The sequence below is a fragment of the Mytilus trossulus genome, chromosome 8 (assembly GCF_036588685.1).
Source record: "Mytilus trossulus isolate FHL-02 chromosome 8, PNRI_Mtr1.1.1.hap1, whole genome shotgun sequence".
In the NCBI taxonomy this organism is placed as follows: domain Eukaryota; kingdom Metazoa; phylum Mollusca; class Bivalvia; order Mytilida; family Mytilidae; genus Mytilus; species Mytilus trossulus.
The window spans coordinates 21,883,735-21,906,814 of NC_086380.1; the positions used below are offsets into that span (position 1 = coordinate 21,883,735).

The 23,080-nt window shown below is 32.1% G+C and overlaps 1 protein-coding gene across 1 annotated transcript; it reads right to left on the minus strand.

The window, feature by feature from the left end:
• Positions 1-1,145: 1,145 nt before the first annotated feature.
• On the minus strand, positions 1,146-21,933 carry LOC134727458 (uncharacterized). The gene is made up of 21 exons (XM_063591841.1): positions 21,772-21,933; positions 20,626-20,837; positions 19,350-19,688; positions 17,620-17,680; positions 16,814-17,075; positions 15,568-15,695; positions 12,084-12,157; positions 11,508-11,642; positions 11,000-11,176; positions 10,278-10,492; positions 9,635-9,976; positions 8,734-8,875; positions 8,311-8,522; positions 7,833-7,896; positions 6,781-7,466; positions 5,696-5,842; positions 4,911-5,010; positions 4,392-4,576; positions 2,853-3,050; positions 2,062-2,252; positions 1,146-1,435 (listed from the first exon to the last, which is right to left on the minus strand). Exons 1-21 carry the CDS (start codon positions 21,931-21,933, stop codon positions 1,163-1,165), a joined length of 4,305 nt encoding a protein of 1,434 aa, XP_063447911.1. The 3' UTR covers positions 1,146-1,162.
• Between the last annotated feature and the right edge of the window lie 1,147 nt (positions 21,934-23,080).

Consider the following 23,080-nt stretch of genomic DNA (forward strand, 5'->3'; position numbering starts at 1 on the left):
GAAAGTGGGTTATGCGTTCGTTTTGAAATATAATTTTAGACCAGATAAAAGTTGAATGACATTTTTCGACAAATGCAATTGTTAAATCGCTTTGACGTCCGTAAAAAACACATGCATTGTAACTTTTAGCACCAGTGAAGTATTTTTTTTCTGAAAAAACGCGCAATAACATATTATGAAAATTGATTGTCAAAACATAACAAAAACACAAGTAAATAACGTTTAAGTATAAAATATAAATCAAAACTCAAAGGTAATACCTGAAAAGTATCTCGAATTATTTCATTTAGTCTTTGAGAACCTTTGGTGACCCCACAGTTTATGTGTCTAATATACGGACGTTGTAAACATTGGGCGATACAGACCAACATTCACCTAATCTGTCAGAGTGGATGGGATAGTAAAGAGCGCCAATCAATAGCCATAGCTACACTGTTATGAATTTGATCCTATATACCATTAACGTAAATACAACGGTTCAGTAAGTTACCGGGATGTTAAGACAGTGAACTAAAGAGAGGATTAACGATGGATTAGTTTTCACATCTTTGGAATTTGAGAGACCATATTCATAACGATTGCACGAAATACAACAAATCAATTCTTCAATTTCCGGTATCTAGTTTAATGGAGTGTCAACCAACGTGTGGTTAGATGACAATCCAACTCCTTGTATAGAAAACACGGAAGATACCAAAGTGATATTCAAAACCATAAGTCGATTAATAACCAAAATCGGCAAAAAAACAAGCAATCGGATTGTCTTACACTTGTCTGCATCTTATACGTCTACTTGTTTTCCCAAAGACCACATGCAGTGTTGTTAAATGATTATTTCTATGAGATGTAATATTGAATGTGTATGATCAACATTTTATAGATATCAGTCCTCGTAAAGCAGAATGTAGACAAAAAATAGGACACCGAAATAGACATATTTGGTTTATAGGTATAACCGGGGCCATGGGATCAAAGGTTAATCAAACTGTTTGTGTCTCTATGTAGAATTGTCTGATGTTTGAACCTTTATAATGGTTTAAGCGTGGAGAATCGTAAATCCGTAATATAGTTATAACAAGTTATCTACAAGTAAGGCATGCACACATATTTATTGATTTTAGAAATCAAAGAAATTGAAAGTCTGATATAAAAATATTCAACATTAAGTCATCATAATCCAATCGATTTCCCAGTTTCTTTGTTTCTCTTTCATTTTGTTCCGATGCCGTCCGTCCTCTATACTGCGTGCTACTCGGGACGGGTGAACATCTTCTATTTTGTAAGGCACAACAGCAAACCTACTCCATATTGGACATGCACTTCCGGCCCATGTCTCAATTTTCCGTTGGATTGCAGTTGCTAACTTATCTTTCTTTACGCCAGTTAAAGTCAGAAAAGTAACCATTTCTATATCTCTGTTATAAATCATTAATACCTGCAAATAGATAAAATATTACAATGTGAAACGGAAAACAAAAACTGCACATTTATAATTGATCACTGAACAAATTTACGATTAATTCATTTGTCATTTTAGTTTGCAACGTGTGCTTAGATATAACTGGAAGCTAAAAAACATACGACAGTCTAAAGAATGTAGAAAGAAAATGAGTAAATCCTTTGATAGGATGATTCCTCAACTTAACTTGTATATAAGTCCAAAAAAAACTAAAACAAAGACTACTTTCAACTGAACAGTGTGTAGGAATGCACTGTCTTTAAACATGATAAGTTCATTTGTTGCGTTTTCTCTGCTGCCACACATAGATATCAAAGGTACCAGGATTATAATAAAGTACGCCAGACGTGCGTTTCGTCTACACAAGACTCATCTGTGAGGCTCTTAAAAATATACTCGAAAGTTATATCAAGTCGATAAAAAAACGTAATTTTTATGACATGCCTTGATTAAAATCCGTAAATGGTTCATTATATAGCTACAAAGGATTTAAAGAGTTCATTCAATATATAATAAGTGTGATAATAATTAAAAAAAATATTGATTTTAAAGGTAACACAAGACATAAACATGATAAATGTGGGTTCAATTTTTTGTTTTACCTTGAGAATATTCCGAAGTGCTGAAATGTCCCTTATACTCTCAATGTAGACTGAAACATTTCCTGCAGCTTGTTTTGCTACGAATTGTTCCACAATTTCTAGCAATGGACTAGGATTATCGTGACCATCAAATAAAGCTTCTTCTATCGAATTGTTAGGTTCTGGTTTATATTTGGAATTGATAGTCGTTTCTATAATAATGTAGGGAAAAATAAGATGAATTGTTAAGTATGAATTAAAATATCAGGATTCATGTCTTTAAATAGTGCTCTGCAACAAAATATTTCAGGAAATGTTTAAATGTATCCATCTACGAAAATATATAATTCGTTTGAATTATTCTTTAGAATTACAAACAAAATTTCGAAGAATTAAGCATTTTACATTAAACATGTTATATATATTTTGTTCTAAAATAAACAGACACAAACAATATCAGTCGTAACCTACTTCGGCGTCATCGGTGGAGCCAAATCGCAATACAAAGATGAGATTTAGTATACATATCGGCTGTACAAAAATACACAAATGTGACCGACACATATTGCATTCCTGATAAACAGGTAAAGTCAGGAGGCCGTTGTTCAGTGGTTGTCCCTTTTAAGTTTGGATCATTTATCGTTTTTTTTATAGATTCGACCGATGGTTTGCTGTTAGAAATGTTTTACACCAAGTTATTGTTTGTGCCTTTTATAGCTTGCTGTTAGATTGCTAAGGGAGTTGCTTAGTTGGCACTCATACCACATCTTTTTTATTTATATAATACATGTTGTGAGAGATAATGTACTTACGAAACATACTGTACAACTGAACAGTTTCCACGCATTTAACATCCCCTTTACAAGCCAATCCATGTGCTGAAGATTGTATATTCTCCGTATTAAAAACTGATACTTTGTCAGTTTTCTTAACCAGAGGTTTTCTAGTATAAGAGATGTATTTGCTAACGACGTCAACACATGCCTTCACCTTCTTGTCCCATTTACTTCCTAGAGAAGAAAAACAACATGTGAAAATTATTATATTAAAAGTCAAATTATTAATTATAAAAATGTTTGCTACAATTGTTTGATAGAAACGTATATGTGATATGATACAATTTGTATTGCTCCAATTTTTTTCTAAAACTATAATTTATCAGTTTCAGCATGCCACAAAACCAGGTTCAACCCACCATTTTTTCCTTAAAAATGTCCTGTACCAAGTCAGCAGTATGGCCATTGTTATCTTATAGTTCGTGTATGTGTGTGTTACATTTAAACGTTGTGTTTCCGTTGTGTCGTTTGTTTTCTCTTATTTTTGAGTATGAATTCGCATTACTATAAGACGACGATACTTATCTATCCCAAATACATGTATTTGGTTTTGATGTTATATTTGTTATTCTCATAGGATTTTGTTTAATGCTTAGTCCGTTTTTGTGTGTGTTACATTTTAATGTTGTGGTGTCACGGAATAGAAGTTCCTTCATTATATAAGTTCCAAATGGTAAAACTATTCTGGAATATTATTTCCACAGGAATAAATATTACAGTAGATGTTCCTAACGGAATAAATAGTATAGAATATTTGTTCCAACAGGTACAGGTATTATGACATTGTTTATAATAAAGTTTCCACTGGAACTTCTGTTAGGTGGAACAAATATACATTGACAGTGGCGTTGTTCTCCTCTTATATATATTTAATGCGTTTCCCTCAGTTTTAGTTTGTTACCCCGATTTTGGTTTTTGTCCATGGATTTATGAGTTTTGAACAGCGGTATACTACTGTTGCCTTTATTTATCAATTAGAGTCTAACTTGGAAAAGAACTTTTTAACGCTTTAGAACTGAAAACCAGAAGGAATACAAATAAAACCCCTATTATAACTATACAAATAATGCCGTTAGTTTTCTCGTTTGAATTGTTTTATATTGTAATGTCGGACCCTTTTATAACTGACTATGCGGTATGGGCTTTGTTCATCGTTGAAGGCCGTACGGTGACTTATAGTTGTTAATTTCTGTGTCATTTTGGTCTTTTGTAGAGAGTTGTCTCATTTGCAATCACACCACATCTTCTTTTTTTTTATAGTTCTGATGATTAGATAATCATTTGTTATTTTGAACATTGTGTTGGTTTTTTCTCTTTAGATAAAATGTTTGGGATGATTGAACAATCATTAAATTTCACTGTTTAAACCTTGAGAACTGAATAACAAAAGGACATACATACAACAGCCCCTAGTATGACTATAGTTTCTAAAGATAAGCTTATTATTTGTTTGTTATATGAATTTTATAATATTTCAATATATGCACAAGCATTAAGTATGTCTTTATAAATTACCTGAGCCAGAACAACCTCCACATACGTCAGTCAAGCAACCATGTATTGCCTGTTTCATCTCTGTCGTGGGCAGAGTATTTTTACTTGCAGTAGTTGACATTTGTGTCCACAGTTTTAAAGCTTCCGCTTGCCTTGACTCCAGGCTTCCTTCACATCGTTGTTTTTGTTTAAAGTTCAGACAGAATCTACATCGTAGCAATATCATAAAAATTATAGAAAAAAAAACAAGAAAGCAATATGTAAGAACCATTTTGTTGACTACTTCGACCATCACCAAAACATTCATATGTAAACCGATGTTTTTATTGAAATTTTAAAAGAAATAAACTGTCATAACAATAAAATTTCTGTGAGTGCTATGACTATTTAGGTGGGTTTTAGTTTTGTTTTATCACCTTATATGGTCATCTGTCTCCTGGTTTTAACGCCTATATACATATTACGTTTGTTTTGTATGTTATGAATATTCAATATTTGTATGACTACTTATATTATCATCTTTTGGAATTGCAATCTTACCCATAATGGTGCAGTTGAAATGACAAGAATTCGTTTCCCTGTCCAAGTTCAGAAGCTTTGCATACGTCCTCCGCATTATACGGTATTATCTGCGGACCACCTAAAGACGAAAATAAAGTTAAGTTTACCAATAAGTATACTAATGCCTACCATTGCATGTACATCTATAAATATTTTGTATTCCCCTTTAAAACTATACTTTGAATTACTTGTGTTTACTACGGATAATGAATAGTAATGGTATATATGAGAATACTGGTCGGCTACTCGTTTAATTTATACTGTTCTGTGTTTCATTCTTCCATTATTGCTTTTGATTATACTAAAGAATAACCAGACGGAGAGCTACCCTGATAACAAGGGAGATGTTATCATAGAAGACGCTTTTAGAGGACATAATAAAAAAACATGATGGAAAGATTTGAAAAGGGTAAACAAATTTACAATGATACAAGATTGAACACAGAAAAAAACATGATGGAAAGTTACAATTACCCGTATGACCAAAAATACTAGTGACTTTTGTACATATGGATTAGGATCTGCTTGTCCTTCTGGAGCACCTGATATAAGGTTTGAGGGGGGATAAGTCTTTAGTTTTGTTTGTACTATTGTTTGTCTTGTTCTTTTAGCCATGGTGTTGTCCGTTTATATTTGAATTAATATGAGTAATAAATTCTCTCTAGTATCTTTAGCTTCTCTTGAAAACATTAATAATGTGCTAAAATTCTGTAGATGTTATATTTTGTGTTTTAAAACGGGAAATAGCTATTAATGTATGTTACCTGATGTCAATTCAGATCTGTATTCTTTAATATTCTCCCAAACTTTTTTCCACAACTGATTAACTGTCTCCATGAGTTTCACACTAGTACTAATCTTTACATATTGTTTCTCTTCAGTTCTTTCCAGGGAGTATAACCCAATATAAACTATGACAGAAATATAAACGGTAATAGCATTACTATAGTAAAATGATTATATACTGACTGCAATCATACTATTTTCACAGGCAACGCAAATGGTGTTTAATGATTTTTTGGACATTGGTGAAATACAGTCAGTGACCATCTAAAGTTTTTGGTTTGAGTAAAAGATATATTTCATACATGTAGTATTAATTATAAGAAATACAAAGGGAAACAATTTGTGTGGTCTTTTCATGTCCAAATTGCAGTATTTTTATCGAATTATGAAGTGTTGGCTTTGCAGTAATACGGCACTACGCGTTACTATGTAAACTCAATTACCGACATTAAAATCTACATTTTACAAAGGCAAAGCTTACAATACAATACAGTTATTTCTAAATTATTTCCTAAACGTATCTGATGAAACCTTGAGTGCATTATACCATACAAGTGACTTTCAATTAAAAACAAGTGAAACAATTGTAAATTGACTGACACGTTTTTTTCTTTTATAACATTTATCAAGTACTAGTACGCTGCAGACTTTGTAGTAATTGGCCTTAAACTTTTGGGGAATTTTTAGGTCCTAACAATCTTTTGAAAATCCTTAACCCCAAACTGCGATTAAAAAAACTCTGAAACCAAATCAAATGCCCACAAATGATGATAACAGTTTTCTTGATCAGAGGATGCGACAAAGTAAATTTTCTTTAAAAAAGAAGTATGTTTATTAAAAACTGACGCACACAACAGATGATGAATTATTTATGGTAAATTACATTCGTTACTTATTATGTGATATGCCAAAAATAACATGATAGAATTAATTATCATCACACAAATAATAACATTTTGTAAAAAAAGCGAAATTATTGTATTATGACTTGACAAAAAAAAACAGAAAAACGTATATCGTAACTGCCAAAGAAATTAATTCTTTGTATTTACTTAGTACACACCACAGTATTTGCCACCATGCAACTTTTGGGATGTACTACATATTCCATCTTCTCTAACAGATAACGATAATCCACGTCTTTGTAATCGGAGTGCTGGTGTACATGTACTCATTAATAACTTTGTTAGTTTCGTTGTACTTTCTATTGTCTGTTCTTCATTCTGAATCACTACAGCTTGTCCCATCTGAAACCGATCTAATTGTTCCTGCGTCCATTCGCTGTTCATTTCCTTATTTGAAGATTGTGTAGTGTATGCTTTGAGAACATATATTCCTTGTTTGAATGAGTCCTTCACCATATCTAAACATTCGACCAGAGTTGAGTCGATACGTAAATATGAAGTAGATCTTTCTTTAAAATCCCCAATTTTAAAATGTTTTGATAAGGGAGTTGAATCGCTCAATGATTTAATGAGTGCTGGTCTTTTGCTTTCGTGTTTGAGGCTTTCTGGATAAGAAAATTCGCCGGGATTGTCTAAAGGTGGATTAACTGATATCATAACTGTGCCACTCGGGAATTGATTCAAAGTTGTGCGATATCCAGATTGTTCCTTAACAAAAGCCTCTATATGTGTGGATGGGAATTTGATGAAATCAAATCCCGCGCAAACAGACAAGGCAGCTAATCGTTTCATTTGATCAGCGTCCCCGTGTGTTCCGTTTTTTATATACGTCAATTGTATAGCTCTACAAATATAAATTAACCTTATTTGATTCGTATGAAAGGTAACCTAAAGATTTGATATTTAGATATAGGCAATCTTTTGAGAAATACACATTAACAAGCATTGCTACGAACAAAAACAATTGGCTATTTTTGTTGCTGTGTAAATGTGATTGTTATGGTTTGGAAGGACCATATTGAACTAAACGTGGCTGATCCTCTTGCTGTGTTATATGTTCAAAACTGTATGTAGTTGTTTTGTTTGTAGTTGGTTTTTTAACTTTTAAAACGATCAATAACATTCGAAATAGGTGAAGAGCATTCAAAGACGGATATCTTTCACAAAGAGTTAAAAACCCTAGAGAACCTAGTAATTTGAGTAGACGTACCTTCCATCATTGTATAAATCGATACTTTGATCACTGAATGCCTTTAAAACTTTTATATGTCCACCTGAAATGAAAAAAACAATAATTGTATGTCGGTGTCTCAATTTCATATTTCATTTTGACTATTCAAATGATTTTATCATATGATTGAGACGACAAAACAAAACGTTTGAAGTTATGGAAATTTTTACCACCACTGCAAATTGAAGGTAGATTGGGAGAGGACAAGCAGGATCCTACGAACTATTGTGGTCTTCTTTAGAAGTGTCGTGTATGATTTATATTGGGTTTTTAACAATTTTTACGAATAGTATATGCACTAGTTTGCTTGTTTCTGCACAATCATTTGCTATCGACAAATAAGTTACTAGTAAGTGTAGGCTTATTTCATTATTTCTTAATCATTATAACAACTGAGATAAACAAATATACTACATAGAGAGTGTCAAATGATTATTCAAATCAGTTATACTCGTACCTTTTAACATGGTGTCTGTTTTGACAAGTACTGCTAGACGTTTGAGTCGAAGTGCCATTCTAGGAGACATGACACGAGTGGCACACCAATCCCAGGTCGATTTACTCATACTTGGTTTTTCACATGAGATACATCCTCTTCCTAAACCACACAAATGGCCTACTTGTCCTTCATCAACAAATTGTACGTCTACGTCTGAATACTCGTACAAACTAGAAGTTTGGTACAAAAAAAAAACATTAACAGATTACATTGTGAGGAAAAAGTAAAAACAAATAGATTAAAACTGTCTATAAGAAAAATATCTTTGTAGTTTGAAGTTTCAAGTTTCTACTTTTTGAATTAACATTAACATCACTCTAAAATTGTTAATAAAGTTTTAAATATTGTTTACTTAATGAGATATATGAATCAAAAACATACGTTTGCATTGCATCTTCGTTTTCACGACTGATTTTATATGACGTTTGACCACATGCTTCTTCTTCATTACTGGACTGTGGTGGCCAGTGGTCTGTTGGATTAATTGTTATATCAGGGCATCTGTCAGCAGACACAATGGTTTCTGAAATATACACATATATATTGCTGGTGAGGAGCAAAAATACTTATTTGATTGGAATAACTTCACAAAATGTTATCACAAATATAAGGACTTATCATGATGTAATGCATTCAATTCATAAAATCGATAATTCACTCCCGTGGATTCTTTTGGTATTAAAATGGTAACGCACACGCGGTTATTGCTTTTTTTGCCAGTGTTCATTTGTGTAATAAGTAAAATTATAAAAAATAGTGAATTGAAAGGAAAATTAAAAAAAGAAAGTCCCTAATCAAATTGCAAAATCAAAAGGTCACACTTCAAACGACTATTATATTTCTGACTTGATACAGACACTATTTTATTTATAAAATAGTGAATTGAACCTAATTTTATAGCTAGCTATAGCTTAACCTCTCTCTCTTATAAGACAGTCGTATCAAATTCCAATATTAAAGACAACGATGCGTGAACAAAGTAGACCGACACAATAGGTAAAATAGGTAAAATTGTCAAATCTATGGGTACAACAGTCAACATTGTGTTATCATTTTAATTACTTTAAAAACAAACAAATGTTACAAAGCACAAAAAATTACACTTCAAACCTACATTGTAATTGTGCTATTTTATTATACGATTTAATTTATATATGTAAAATCCATCCGTAAAAGATTGAAAGATTTGAAGTAATGGGACAGAATCCTTATTCTGACAGACACATGGTTACAAAATTATGTGTAAACAAAAGGGACTTGAAAGCTTTACATATGGCTTTACCTATTTTCTTCAATGCATTTTCGAAAGCTAATTGGTCCTTTGAATTTACAGGCTCGGGTTTTCTTCGTTTAGTATGAGTCACTTCTTCACCCTTAACAGCCACGTGTACAAGTTTTCTATCATCTTCATTTGAAACGTAAGGAAACCCAGAGCAGACTGCTAACTCGTGAAGTCTTTCGGTTAGATTAGGATCTTGATCTATTAGCGGTGTTGTTTTATTAATATCTCTCGATACTGACACTATTGCCGCCCTTCCCTCGTAGTGAAGAGAATTGTTCCCGTGTTCGCCATGAGGATGTACTGAAGTTGGTTCGTCCCACGCTTCATGAACAATTAGCTTTCCTGAAATAACAAAACAAAACAAATTATGAATAAGTATCAGAAGGTTTGAAAGTGTTGTTAGTATAAATGTTCTAGGAATTGACATTTAGCGAGTTTTAAGCATGTTAAAACCAAACTCCTGCGTCTGGTCCAGAAGACTTTCTCACTTGTTTCGAGTATTTAATATCGAGTAAATCAAAAGACGTGGTATGATTGTCAATGAAAATACTCTCCACAAGAAACCAACAATTAATTTAAATCACCATACGGCATTGAACTATCAAGAAACCGATAAGTTTTGCTGTAAATTGAAACAACGTACTGTTAGGCCACTCGCTTGTAACATATTTCCCCAAAAGACTTGTCTTAGATGCTAATGATGACGTCATCATTCTATCAGCACATTTGTCGACGTCATCATATCCTGCTGGTTTCGTAGTACATCGTACACATGGTCTGCCCGGATATCCGCACCATACAGCTGTGTCGGCTTCCTCTGATGCGAACAGTACATCACTACCAACCATCTGATGTAATCTAAGGAACATAAATCATTTACATTATCAATGTGTTTCATGCGTGATGACAGAGTAAATAAACTCATCATATATACCAGACTTAATTTTATATATACGCCAGACGCGCGTTTCGTCTGCAAAAGACTCATCAGTGACGCTCAAATCAAAAAAAGGTAAAAAAAGGAATGACAAATAAATAATGGCATAACTGAGTTTCTTAACTACAAAAAAAACAGCGAAATTAGACTTTAGAAATTGAAGAAGATGAGGTTTGATCTAACTTTATATGTCAATCGTACCAATTATAGTTTTGGCTTTAAAGTAAGAAATAAAAAGTGTTTTCTGTATAGCTCTACATGATAATTAGAATGGAAATTGAAAAATTTAATATTTGGTCTATATATTCACAAAATAATCTTTTGATAACTTCATTTGTAGGTATCAAATAATTATGTGTTGAACTTATAAATTAAAATATTACAAACAGGACAATAGTTTGGTTAAATTAAAATTCTTAAAAACATACTTATAAAATGAAGTATCATTTCGTAATATTTTGTTTTTCCTTTGGCCAACAATATCCTGTGCATCTCCAATTAGATTGTCTCTCCCATTCGGAAAACAGTCGGCACTACATGATCTGAATATTTCTTCTTCCGTAATATTTACTGTTCTGTTGAAACCTTCCGCCAGCAATGTATTCCTACAACATGTTGTACAGTGCTATAATGGATGAAACTTAATTAGAATATACTTGAATACCATGATATATTAAACTTAGTTAAAATTTACTGTATAAAATTACTGATATTTGATAATTCGTCTTGGTCGCATTTGTTTGTCCTATCATTTAATTGTTTATTCTCTTCTGTGTGAACAAACATCAAAAAACAATCTGCTTTATGCCATTACAAGAACAAGCGGGCTAGCTTTATTGATAAGTTGAATTTGTTTAGACAAAATATAATTCTGAATGTTTTAAAACAGTCAAAATGTATCGAATAACTGCATGTATACAGTAAGACAAATCGTACCATATGGGAACATCGAAAGCATCCACGATGAGACGAGCATTAGACACATTAAAGTTGCCTTCTATGATTAATACATCTACTGTGCAGCGTTTCACATCTTCAGCGAATGACACCGATGTTAATATTGGGGAGATCCTAAAAAACAACAGTAATAATACTTTACACAGATGCCACATTCAGATCATTCTTGAGAATAAATAATGAGTAAATGTCAATATATTGAAAACCAAAATAAACCAATAAGAGCAAATTGATAAATATGCATAACCCGGGTTTTTTTGGCAAAGCTTTAAACATATTACTAGCTCACTGTTTTAAATATGACGTCGATAATTTGAACCTATAGTTGCCCAAATGCAATGTGATAGAATAGTACACAATTGCTCATCGTTACGTTCTGAGAGAAATATAATATTTTATTCAACAATATCACTTGAAGGCTTTAGCAGTAAAATAATCATAAAAATCATTCGGTTTTATTGTTGTTGTTTAATACACTTTCTTACTTATTACCGAAACAACTAGGAACAGAAGCTTAAAATAGACTTCATTGTACATGACGATATCGAATTATACCTGAATTCAACAGGAGGCGAAAAATTAATTTCCATGTCTCGTGCAAGCCATCCAATTGTTGTTGTTACATTCATCTGAAACAAATACAAATGGTCTAATTGTTTAATAATTTAAACTCATATATATGACGCATAGTTAACAATATAATGTAATTTGATGCGACAGTCATACAAAAGAGGGACGAAAGATACCAGAGGGGCAGTCAAACTCATAAATTGAAAATAAACTGAGACCATAATGTCTAAAAATTATAAAAACAAACAGCCAAATAATAGTTCGCAAGACACAACATAGAAAACTAAAGTCAAGTGAGAGGTTTCGCTAGCTATTAAACCCATGTTCAATCCACCACTGTCTACTTTAAAAAAAAATACCTGTACCAAGTCAGGAATATGGCAGTTGTATACATGTTATCTATTCGTTTGATGTGTTTGAGCTTTTGGTTTTGACATTTGATAAGGGACATCTTTTTGAATTTTCCTCGGAGTTCAGTATTTTTGTGATTTTACTGTTTAAATAACCCTACTTATGATTACTACATATATATTACTAAACCAAGACAGACATGACCTTTAGTTGTATTTACATGTGTAGAATGACGGCAGTCACGAGTGGGGCAGGTTGCTTACCTACTTGTTCATATAGGTTCATAACGAATATTATAAACATATCTAGTGAGATTCTTTTTTTTTCAGTCTCCAATTGTCTGTTATATTTTGAAGACTTACTTTACTAATTTATTATTGTAATTTCTTTTTCGTTTCGTCGTCGCGATGCTTCTTGGTTTATTTATCTATGGATATTTGAGAATCAAGAGACATAGGTGATGCATATCATCATGTTATGCCATGTAATGCTCTAAACCAAGAACGAGAGAGGTTTTTACCATACTAATGTGTTCTTCGTCCAAATATAAATATAAAAAAACGATTAGCTCTAATAATTGTATTATTCTTGAACAACTATGAATATTAATACAAATTATAAATGTGAGGGACACAACTCCTGGTTAGTTTGTAATTTAAAGTTTTAACTTTTTGACGTTACGCACAGTATTGGTGCTACGTTTGTAACGTCAGAAAACGTTCATCGACGGAACGTTGAGAAAACGTTATTGAAGCCTGTATCAACGTTTGCATCTAATCTTTTTTAAGTTTTTTTTTCTTTTGTGTCTATCGTGATTCAATAAAAATTGCAGTTTACAAATTATAGATTTTGTATGTACGTGTTATTGTTCAAGTATATTAATTGTTGAAGGTTTGAATAAATATTTGAATGATTGAAAGGATAATTTCCATCGATCGACAAAAGAAGAAACATCATCTATAAATACATTTTATTCGTGGTCTAAGCACCGCAGAATTCGGCCATGCAGAAACTCATTTAAATTGATTAGACCATTATCATCAATATCAACCTCTGAACAAATGTATTTAACTGAAAGTGCGGGAACGATTGCCGGAATTCGTTTTAATAACTTCAATTTGAATGGGTTATTATCAATAGTGTTAAAGTAGTAACCATGTATAACTTTATTTCCCTGATGATACGAGGCGACCCATTTGTCGGTAGCTGTTTTTCTTAAAATTATTGGGTCTTTGCTTGCTCTAAAAATATAACATGGACAATCAGTGTCATCAGCCTTCTCAAGATTCAGCCTTAACTGCAAAAATTGTTTCATTTGAAACAAAGTCACAAATGTTAGTCTCGTCATCAACCACTTCGTCGTTATCGGAATCGGCATCAGAGTCATTATGTTCCGATTCTTTCACCATTTTTATTCTATTATATGTTCCCAATTGTGCATCGTTTATACAGGTGCTATAATTTCCAACAATACAACTTTGACAAGAATAACAAGATAATTTTCTTACAAAAAATCTCTCCGTCATCGAATGATCGAACTTGGTGAATTTTTCGGTTTTCTTTAACGGGAAGAAAGTTCCGATCCCGATCTCGATTAACGGAGTCTACATATCGAAAAATTCGTCGATAACATTTAGAAGAGTCTGCCGTGGTGAACAAGTTACTCTGCGCGTAATCAAATAGTTCGCTTGACCTTTGTATCACATGTGTACCACGAATAACTGCTAGATCAGCTGGTTTCATTATAAAGTGTTTGTTTCACTAAGTGCTTTAGTCTTTGATATTTTATTTTTTATTTTTTTTGTAATGTTTTTTTATGTAGCATCCCGCTTTTTGTTCTCTTCTTCTTTTTCTTTAGTGGTGGTTAAATTTGTTTTGGCCTACAAGAACGTAGCCTTTTATGCATAAACAATTAAAATGACAAAATAAACGTTACGTTGAAAATCACGGAAAAACGTTACAAGATTGCACGGTAACAAATCAGACTAGACATTTCGATTTTCTTACTATTTTTTGGTCTTTCATTTTTTATTCAAAATTCCTTTTATATTAAAAAGACTTTTAAATACACATTACGAAAACAATACATAAAACAAAGAATAAGATACACAATTGATTTATATTTACGTTCGAATGTACAACATCTTTACGAAAACGTACATACTTTGTGCATTTTGCACACGGTAACAAAATGGACTAGACAAGCAAAAAGTTAAAATTCGATTAGAAAATTCCACTTCCAAACCATATTTTGTACTATTTGTAAACGGTATTAAAAGCACATTAAGAATATATGTTTTTTTTTCGTTTATATATTATTGCATTGTATAAAATTTCTTACCGTAGAATCCATTGTAAATTTTCCCCCCTATTTCATATGTCTTGTTACATCATCTTTTGAACATTTCAATGCATCTTTTAACTCGCATATTTGAAAAAATGCCCAAAACGTCGGATGACGGCATAGCGAATTGTGTTAAAATTTCGAATAGCGTTTTCCGCTAATTTGCGTGCAAAAATAAGATTTTCTGATTCAAATCACTAAAAAACTCGATTTCCATGTTATAAGTTACGCTCATATTTTTTGACGTTTTTTTCCCTTTAGGGTTATTTGATTTAATTTTATGTTATAATTTTATTATTTCAAAGATTTTACTATAGAACTATAGTCTTTTAGACATTACATATCATACCAGTTTTGATTTATTCTAAACGACATGCTCAAATAACAAAGAAAAAACGCGGAACTAGTAGGGTTCACCAATACTGTGCGTACCGTCTATGTTTTCATTGTGCACATGTGCTTTGATATTTAATGTAATTGCATGTTTATAAATACATATTCTCTGTAACTATGTAATTTGTAGTTTGTGAGTAATAAAATTCATTCATTCATATTCTCTAAAAAAAAATGTGTATATACACAAAAAAATATTAAATTGACGTGTTAATTTAAAAACTTAATTGATTAGGAACAAATATTTTCCAAATAAACTTTTAATTCTTTGGCGTTTATTATTATTCCTCGCCGTGATTTGTTGGTTAGATAAGAATAAACAATATCATGTGTCTATTAAAATGATAAAAAATGAACCATTTTCTAACTATCAAATTCTACCTTTTGATATACAGCTGTTGTAAGATAAAGATCTTTTTTTGTATTAGTTTCAGCATGTTCTGTTTTGATTTTCCAATTTTCTGCTGCAACATAACCTGTCATGCCTTGTCCAGCAGAATATTCCTGAACTAGAAATAAAATACATAAAATACAAGTGTTCTATCTCGTCAGGAACAATTAAAAAAAAACAAGTCTTATGCAATTTCAATATTTTGGGGGAAAAAACAAAAGACCAACGTTACACAAACAAGTGGCGTATTTCTCTAAACGTTTATTTCATTCACTGATAAATTCTTCTGTTCCTAATAATATGTATGTAGATTGATGCTATCTTGACTGTGCTTTTAAAACACTTTAACTTGTCTCTCGTGTTTTTACTTTATGCGTACGTCACTCTACCCGGAATGTTGATTTCAAATTGGTATATTATATTTAACTAATAATATATGTAACATGCTCCGGTGATGTTAAATAATAATGTTGACATGCACACAGGCTTTGGTATGACATAGATATAGGAAGATGTGGTGTGAGTGCCAATGAGACAACTCTCCATCCAAATAACAATTTAAAAATTAAACCATTATAGGTTAAAGTACGGCCTTCAACACGGAGCCTTGGCTCACACCGAACAACAAGCTATAAAGGGCCCCAAAATTACTAGTGTAAAACCATTCAAACGGGAAAACCAACGGTCTAATCTATATAAACAAAACGAGAAACGAGAAACACGTATATATTACATAAACAAATTCCATAGCATACGTCTTAATGATGTCGAACCGTTAGCCAATTTGTTCCCCGATTGATTTATGTTGAAGTGGCATTACATATAAATGTCACGTGCTCCTGTTGTATTGTTCTAGAATGGGACCTGTGTTATCATATAAAAAAGAAGATGTGGTATGATTGCCAATGAGATAACTGTCTACAATAGACCAAAATGACACAGACCTTTAACAACTATAGGTCACCGTACGGCCGTCAACAATGAGCAAAGCCCATATCGCATAGTCAGCTATAAAAGGCCTCGATAAGACAATGTAATACAATTCAAACGAGAAAACTAACGGCCTTATTTATATATAAAAAAAATGAATGTTTTATCTTTTAGCTTAATATTCATATGCCCTTGTGATATAGCATAAAAAGAATCTATCATCATTTGGTGCTTTTTCAAACGCTTCTATGATCTTACTTGAAAACACTAAATTGCAGCATCTGCATGACCTCCTAATGTAATTACCTATTTCATATGCCCCTTTTATGTTGTATTTATGTGCAGCATCTACTTTATCCGTAGCTGTCATGTTGATATCGACGTGTGTTTCACTTTCATAGTTGACAGTAAGTGTAACGGGAGGAATACGTGCGTCGTCTACTACAGCTACTGGTATGGAAAATAGAATCTTTGGTGCTGTCTTCATAATTGTCTTTGATATTTCCACTCTCATCGCATCAGTTGTTGTTAGTGAAGAGTCCAATGACATTGAAGTATTCGTTTCTAACTGGTATTAAAAATGAAAGAACGTTCCATAACAAACAATTATAGACAGAGTATTTATATAGCAAACTAGTTTTGAAACAACTGCACTCTGTAGCTCCGTTGTCGATTATATAAATTATTTACTTGTTTCCATCTTGAAAAGGTTTGAAATATTTGCCACTGATATCGTACATTGATAAGGATTATCTTTACACTCTAAAGCGTTCAAAATCGATCGAAAACTACCTAATTTGTAAAGTATTTTCAATAATGGTAACCAGAATGATAAGCACATAAATCATATTATAGAGTGAGAGAAATTGTATGTATAGAGTGAGATAAAAGTATTACTATACTCCCATAAATTTTTGTAGCTATCCCAAAATATCTATCAAACATCCTTTCTTAAAAATTTGTTCACCATTAGGTAATACTAGAAGTCTACTTATACTTGTAGTACCTAGTAACTGATGTCTGGTAGTAGGAACCTTAAAGATATACGTCCAAAAAATTTAGGTTATACCAGAGGTTCATTGATACATGTAGGACCTACTAGTAATACGAACCTTAGATAAGTAGTGATGAATATTTGGTTGATTCATAGCATTTTTCTTTATAACCATTTCACTAAAATTAAGTATAAAACATTCAAATATTATTACTAATTTGGTATTACACAAATTACAAATTATTAGGGTTGTCAACGGTTAACCGGTTAACCGGTTAATCGGTCGATCGACCGAATACCGAATACCAAAATCGTTAACCGGTTAACCGGACTTTTTTTCAAATTTGACAGATTTTATATAAAATTGTATTGAAATCATTAAATAGTTAGTTTTTTTTTTAAATTGTCGTATTGGTAATTAATTTGACAGATCAATTGTCCAGTAAATTGATTGCTACTGTTAATCCTATACACATACAATTAATTAATTATAACTTGTCTCTCAGCTCGGGGCAGGATCTTAAAGAAACATAATTAGTATATTTTTTTTTTTTAACAGTAACTCTAAATCAGTAATGCTATTAAATTTTAAGATTTACTTCATTACTTCGTTTCTGATCTAATAGTGTGTAAACCTACACATAAATGTACAACCTCCGTCTCGCAAGGCTTAGTCTTACTTTAAACGAAATGCTAACTAAAAAATTGTATAATGCAAACCAATGTGAATGTACTCAATGTATACGTGATAGTACGAGTAACATGCAAACCAAATAAAGAAACGGTGATCTACGAGATCAAGAAGGTTTTTCTATTTACAATCTGAAGTTGGTACAAATGCTATAGTTGATACGGTGTAGTTGATTATTTAAAGTCAAACTTCGACAGGAATCCTCACACACAAGCCTTATAACAAAGACGACAAACTTCAATTCTAAAAGCGTAAATTTATGACTTGGATGAAAGGTTGTCAAATTGACACTCATACCACATGTGTAGGGTACTATTGACAAGGCTTTCCAGCACCAACCCAAACTACCGGTTAACCGGTTAATCAGTCGAACGATTATCCGAGTAACCGGTTAGGCAAAAGTGTACGATTTGACAACACTACAAATTATCATCAAAGTATTACCAATGTTATTTCAACTGATCGGGCGGAGCTAGGTTTTAATTTGCATAAGGACAGTCTATTTGAAGATGCGTGTGATAAGACCGGTTGTGATAAGGATGATTGCCGTTATAATTATTACTGATTTCTAATCACCTATCAGTGTTATCAAAGGAATTTACAAAAGAATTACTGGACACTTCATTGATGAGTTTATCCTTATACACCTATCTATAGATGGACTAGTTTATTATGATCGAACCGGTTAAACTCCGCCCAGTAAAGTGAAATAAATTAAGTAATACATATGGTAATAAAATATTATATTGAATGCAGTTATGTAGATAAATTTCATGACTTTAATTAATTCTTATCGTTGTTGGTTTTTTATTGTGGTTTTTTTTTTTAATTCTATGGTTATTTTTTTCTAGCAGTCGTTCATAGGAAACACCAAAAGTTAATTTGAAATAAGCTCGAGAAGAAATTGTGAAAAAAACATCTTTCTTTATGTTTTTAATTAAGTGTACCATTAATTTAAAACAACATTCATGCCTGCAAATCGAATGTGTATCCTCTGTCGTATATAACTTTGTACAGATCTTTTGTTTTATTATTGATTATAGTATTTTACAGCATTATGGTTGTTTTAAAGAATTACCATTTTCGCTGACATATTTTATAGAGACGAGCAACACATAAAAAGATCACAAAAAAATGTATTAATTTAAAATACTTACAAAGTATACGAAAATGTCGACTGCCCATGACAATTGTTACAATTGAAACTAAATACTTCATCTTCTGTAGTATTATAGCCACCAAACTGGACATTATATTCTGTATCGTGCTCAGTTGTTACAACTCTGAATGAAGGTCCATTTGACTTTCTGTCTAAATCGTAATTCCATGGTACAGTGGCGCTGAAGTTAGCTTTCCATTCGATGTTTCGCAGAAGTTCCGACAGAATGTTTGCAAAATACCGTCGATGACGACGTCGGACATCTGGTCGGTGACTGCTTTCATTTCCAGGATGATAGTGGAATTTGATACTAGCTTCGTCGATTACATCAAAAGCACTTAATACAATGGAAATAATATTCTTGTATAAACAACATGGAGTAGCGAATGACAAGTTTTCTCATTTCCTAGAAATCGCAACTTTTTGGGGGGACTTTTTAATAGAACTGAAAGATTCATTTTTTTTTAAACTCATTCATTTGAAATTTTCCTTAACCTTTGAAATTGTCCAATTCAGCAAAACAAAACAAACAAATAAATGATATTATGAAGTATTACAATATACATATCAAACAAGCTATTTATTAAGTTAAAATTATGTTCAGATATGATATGCGCAGCGCACTTCATATTTGGGACTATGACTTTAGCTTTGATTCGTATTACCTACATTTTTAGTTTTATGGTTTGATTGTTTTTTCTTATACTTTTTTTGTTTGTTTTGTATTTTGCTCTGCTTGTTGTATTTCCGACTAGAAGTTGATTTCTTGTAAATGGAATGTTTATTTTTGTAAATATGTTATGCTAATATGAAATAAGTCTGATTATCAACCAAAAATTGATAAGAACAAACTTTTGTACATTGATATAGGAAGATGTGGTGTAAGTGCCAATGAGACAACTCTCCATCCAAATAACAATTTAAAATAAAGGTAAACCTGTATGGCATTTGCATATTCATCAACACTTGCAATATTGACAATGAATAAATTAACACCATAGCAGACTTTGATTCTGAACTAAATGCCAATGAGATGTTTTATAATAAATATCGACCATGATCAGTAGATCAAATTGAACCTTCCATTTTAAATCTGAAATCAACGAGATCATCTATCAACATGCTTTTCAGCTTTTCATTGTCCAATCAACATAAAATTCTCCCAAGCAGATAATTTATCTACTTTTTACATCTAATTCTGCGATATGTTTTTCTCCTGGGCTTTCTATTTAACACAATTCTTGCACGTCTTTGAATGTATATAGCTTACTTACCCCGCTGTTTCTGTATGGACTACAATACCGGTCTCCGTCGGAAAGAAAACAGCCACGATCTTTGCATATATTCCCTTGGAGTTGGATCCTAGTGTATTCCTATAGCAATCCCACCTAGAACTCCCGATGATAACTTGTCCAGCTTTCCATTCTTTTGCAATGGTGTTTGTTTCAGCAGCTATTAGAACTTTGGATTTTTCACAGATAACACGCTTCAATAGAAAAATATGTTGTCGTAAAAAACACTAGTCTAGTGAAATGATTTAAAATATTAATCTTTGAAAAATGATACGGATAAAATTACTTTCTCCAAAAACTCATTACAAGGATGAGTAATGGTAATAAATTCAACAAAAAAAAAGAACAATTTTACATATTTCAGCAATCCAAATCGACACAAAGTCCATCTCAACAGTTTGATGCATTCACGTACCTCTACGACACTATGTACAATACATGAACCAGGGATATGAATATATAATTTGAGGTAAATTTGAAAATGGAAATAAGGAGTGTGTTAAAAAGACAACAACCTGACCAAAGAGCAAAAAACAGTCGAAGGCCAACAGTGGGTCTTCAATACAGCGAGAAAATCCCGCATCAGAGGCGTGCTTCAGCTGCTCCCTTAACAAAAATGTGCACTAGTTCATTGATTATGGATGTGATACTTAACTCCGAAACATATCAATTAATGAGACATCAACCCATCAAAACGAAAACAAAATAAAATGTACAGACTTTACAAACCTTGAGCCCTTCAGTTATTTCCAAATTCACACAAACGACAAGTTTGTATTTTTTTTTATTTTATACAAACATCATTAATTGGTACCAAGCTGACCGTTTAAATAAAGGGAGAGGACATCACTAATGTTATTATAACTTGTGTCCAATATCTATTGATACTTTTTCAAATAAAATATGTTTATCGTTTGAATGGTTTTACACTACTATTTATTGGGGCTTTTTATAACTTGCTGTTCGGTGTGGGCAAAGGCTCCGTGTTGAAGACCGTACCTTGAGCTGTAATGGTTTACTTTTACAAATTGTGCCTTGGATGGAGAGTTGTCTTTTCGAACTCATACCACATCTTCACGTATCTATCAAGTAATAGTTTAATTTTTTTTTAATATCTGTTTCACAAACCTTGATTCCGTCAACTCTGTCTAGATCCACGGTATCAGTAAGTTCGCCATTACTCTGTAGTTTGACTCTCTCTCCACTTTCTGGATGATGAAAATCTATATCATGACGGAATGGTACTGCCTTGGACAGTGGTAGTAAAGTTAGTATAAGTAATAAAAACATTGTACATCCTATGGTGCTCTTTCTCTATCTGGTATACTATCTATTGATTATTTTCATATCACTTCTTGGTTACAAAGTAGAGTACCCGGTATTAGGTGAAGTATTTTGTAACTTTATCTATGACATATTTGAACAAAGTATTGATATTTAAAGTTAAAACATTTGATAGACCAGCGAAATTTAACTTTAATCTGCACTAAGAATAGATAAAATACGTGAATAAAAAGAGATGTTTGACCTACAATATTAAAAGATATCTAGTGGTTTTATACGCAAATAGCTTACTCTGAGCACATGAAATCGCCTCACCACAATTTGTTCTAATAGTTTCGAGTTTCTTAAACTCTAACCTCGTAGTATTTTCTAGACTGTTGTCTGTGCTTTCGTTTTCATTTGAATGTCTTCCTAATCACGGATTTGTCTAGATTTTAATATCTAAAACTCTTTATTTATTAATAAAGAAAAAATTATGTTCCTCCGAATAGAAGGGAAACATCTCGTACAAAAGGATCTCTAGTTGCATGGTCAATTATCAAAGACTACATGTTTGTATTCTAAAAGACGGAGAGTATGGAAAAAATCAGGTAGCAATACACGTGTACCCAAAATTTAAAAAAAGAGTGCCTTTCGTATGTTTATTATTCTGATTGGAAAAACTTCACAATGTTCAACTCTTGACGACCTTATCAAACACGTATTCAAAGGAAACCATTGTTCATTGTTAAATACAAAGTTTGTTGTTTGGATAAGATTACTAATGCATTACTGTCAATCTTGTTCTTCTTGTGGGGCAATTTGTTCAATATTCTTTTAATGTTATTTATTTTCTTTACACTATGTCAAATATTTTTTTTTAAATTGATACAAAAATGCATTCACTTCTTTACTTAATTAAAGTAACAGAAGATACTCAAGATTGTATATTAGATATTATGAACATAGATTTTGGAACTTAGGGCTTTTGTTAAGGTCCTTAGAAAGGGAAAGCGTATTCAACGATATATAACTATGTACACAGTTAGATATGAAGCAATTTTACTAGATTGAGGAATCGAATGAAAGAATTTCAGCTGACTATAAAACACAAATTCTACAACTCGTCTTGTACATATGAATTGATATTGCTTCTGAAATTACCTTGTTTCTG

Coding starts and splice junctions, on each gene's coding strand:
- LOC134727458 (XM_063591841.1), bottom strand. CDS start 21,933: ATGTTTTTATTACTTATACTAACTTTACTACCACTGTCCAAGGCAGTA. Junction 17,076..17,619: donor TTCATCACTACTTATCTAAG/GTTCGTATTACT, acceptor TTTTAATACCAG/TTAGAAACGAATACTTCAAT. Junction 5,843..6,780: donor GCATGGTGGCAAATACTGTG/GTGTGTACTAAG, acceptor TTTCTGTCATAG/TTTATATTGGGTTATACTCC.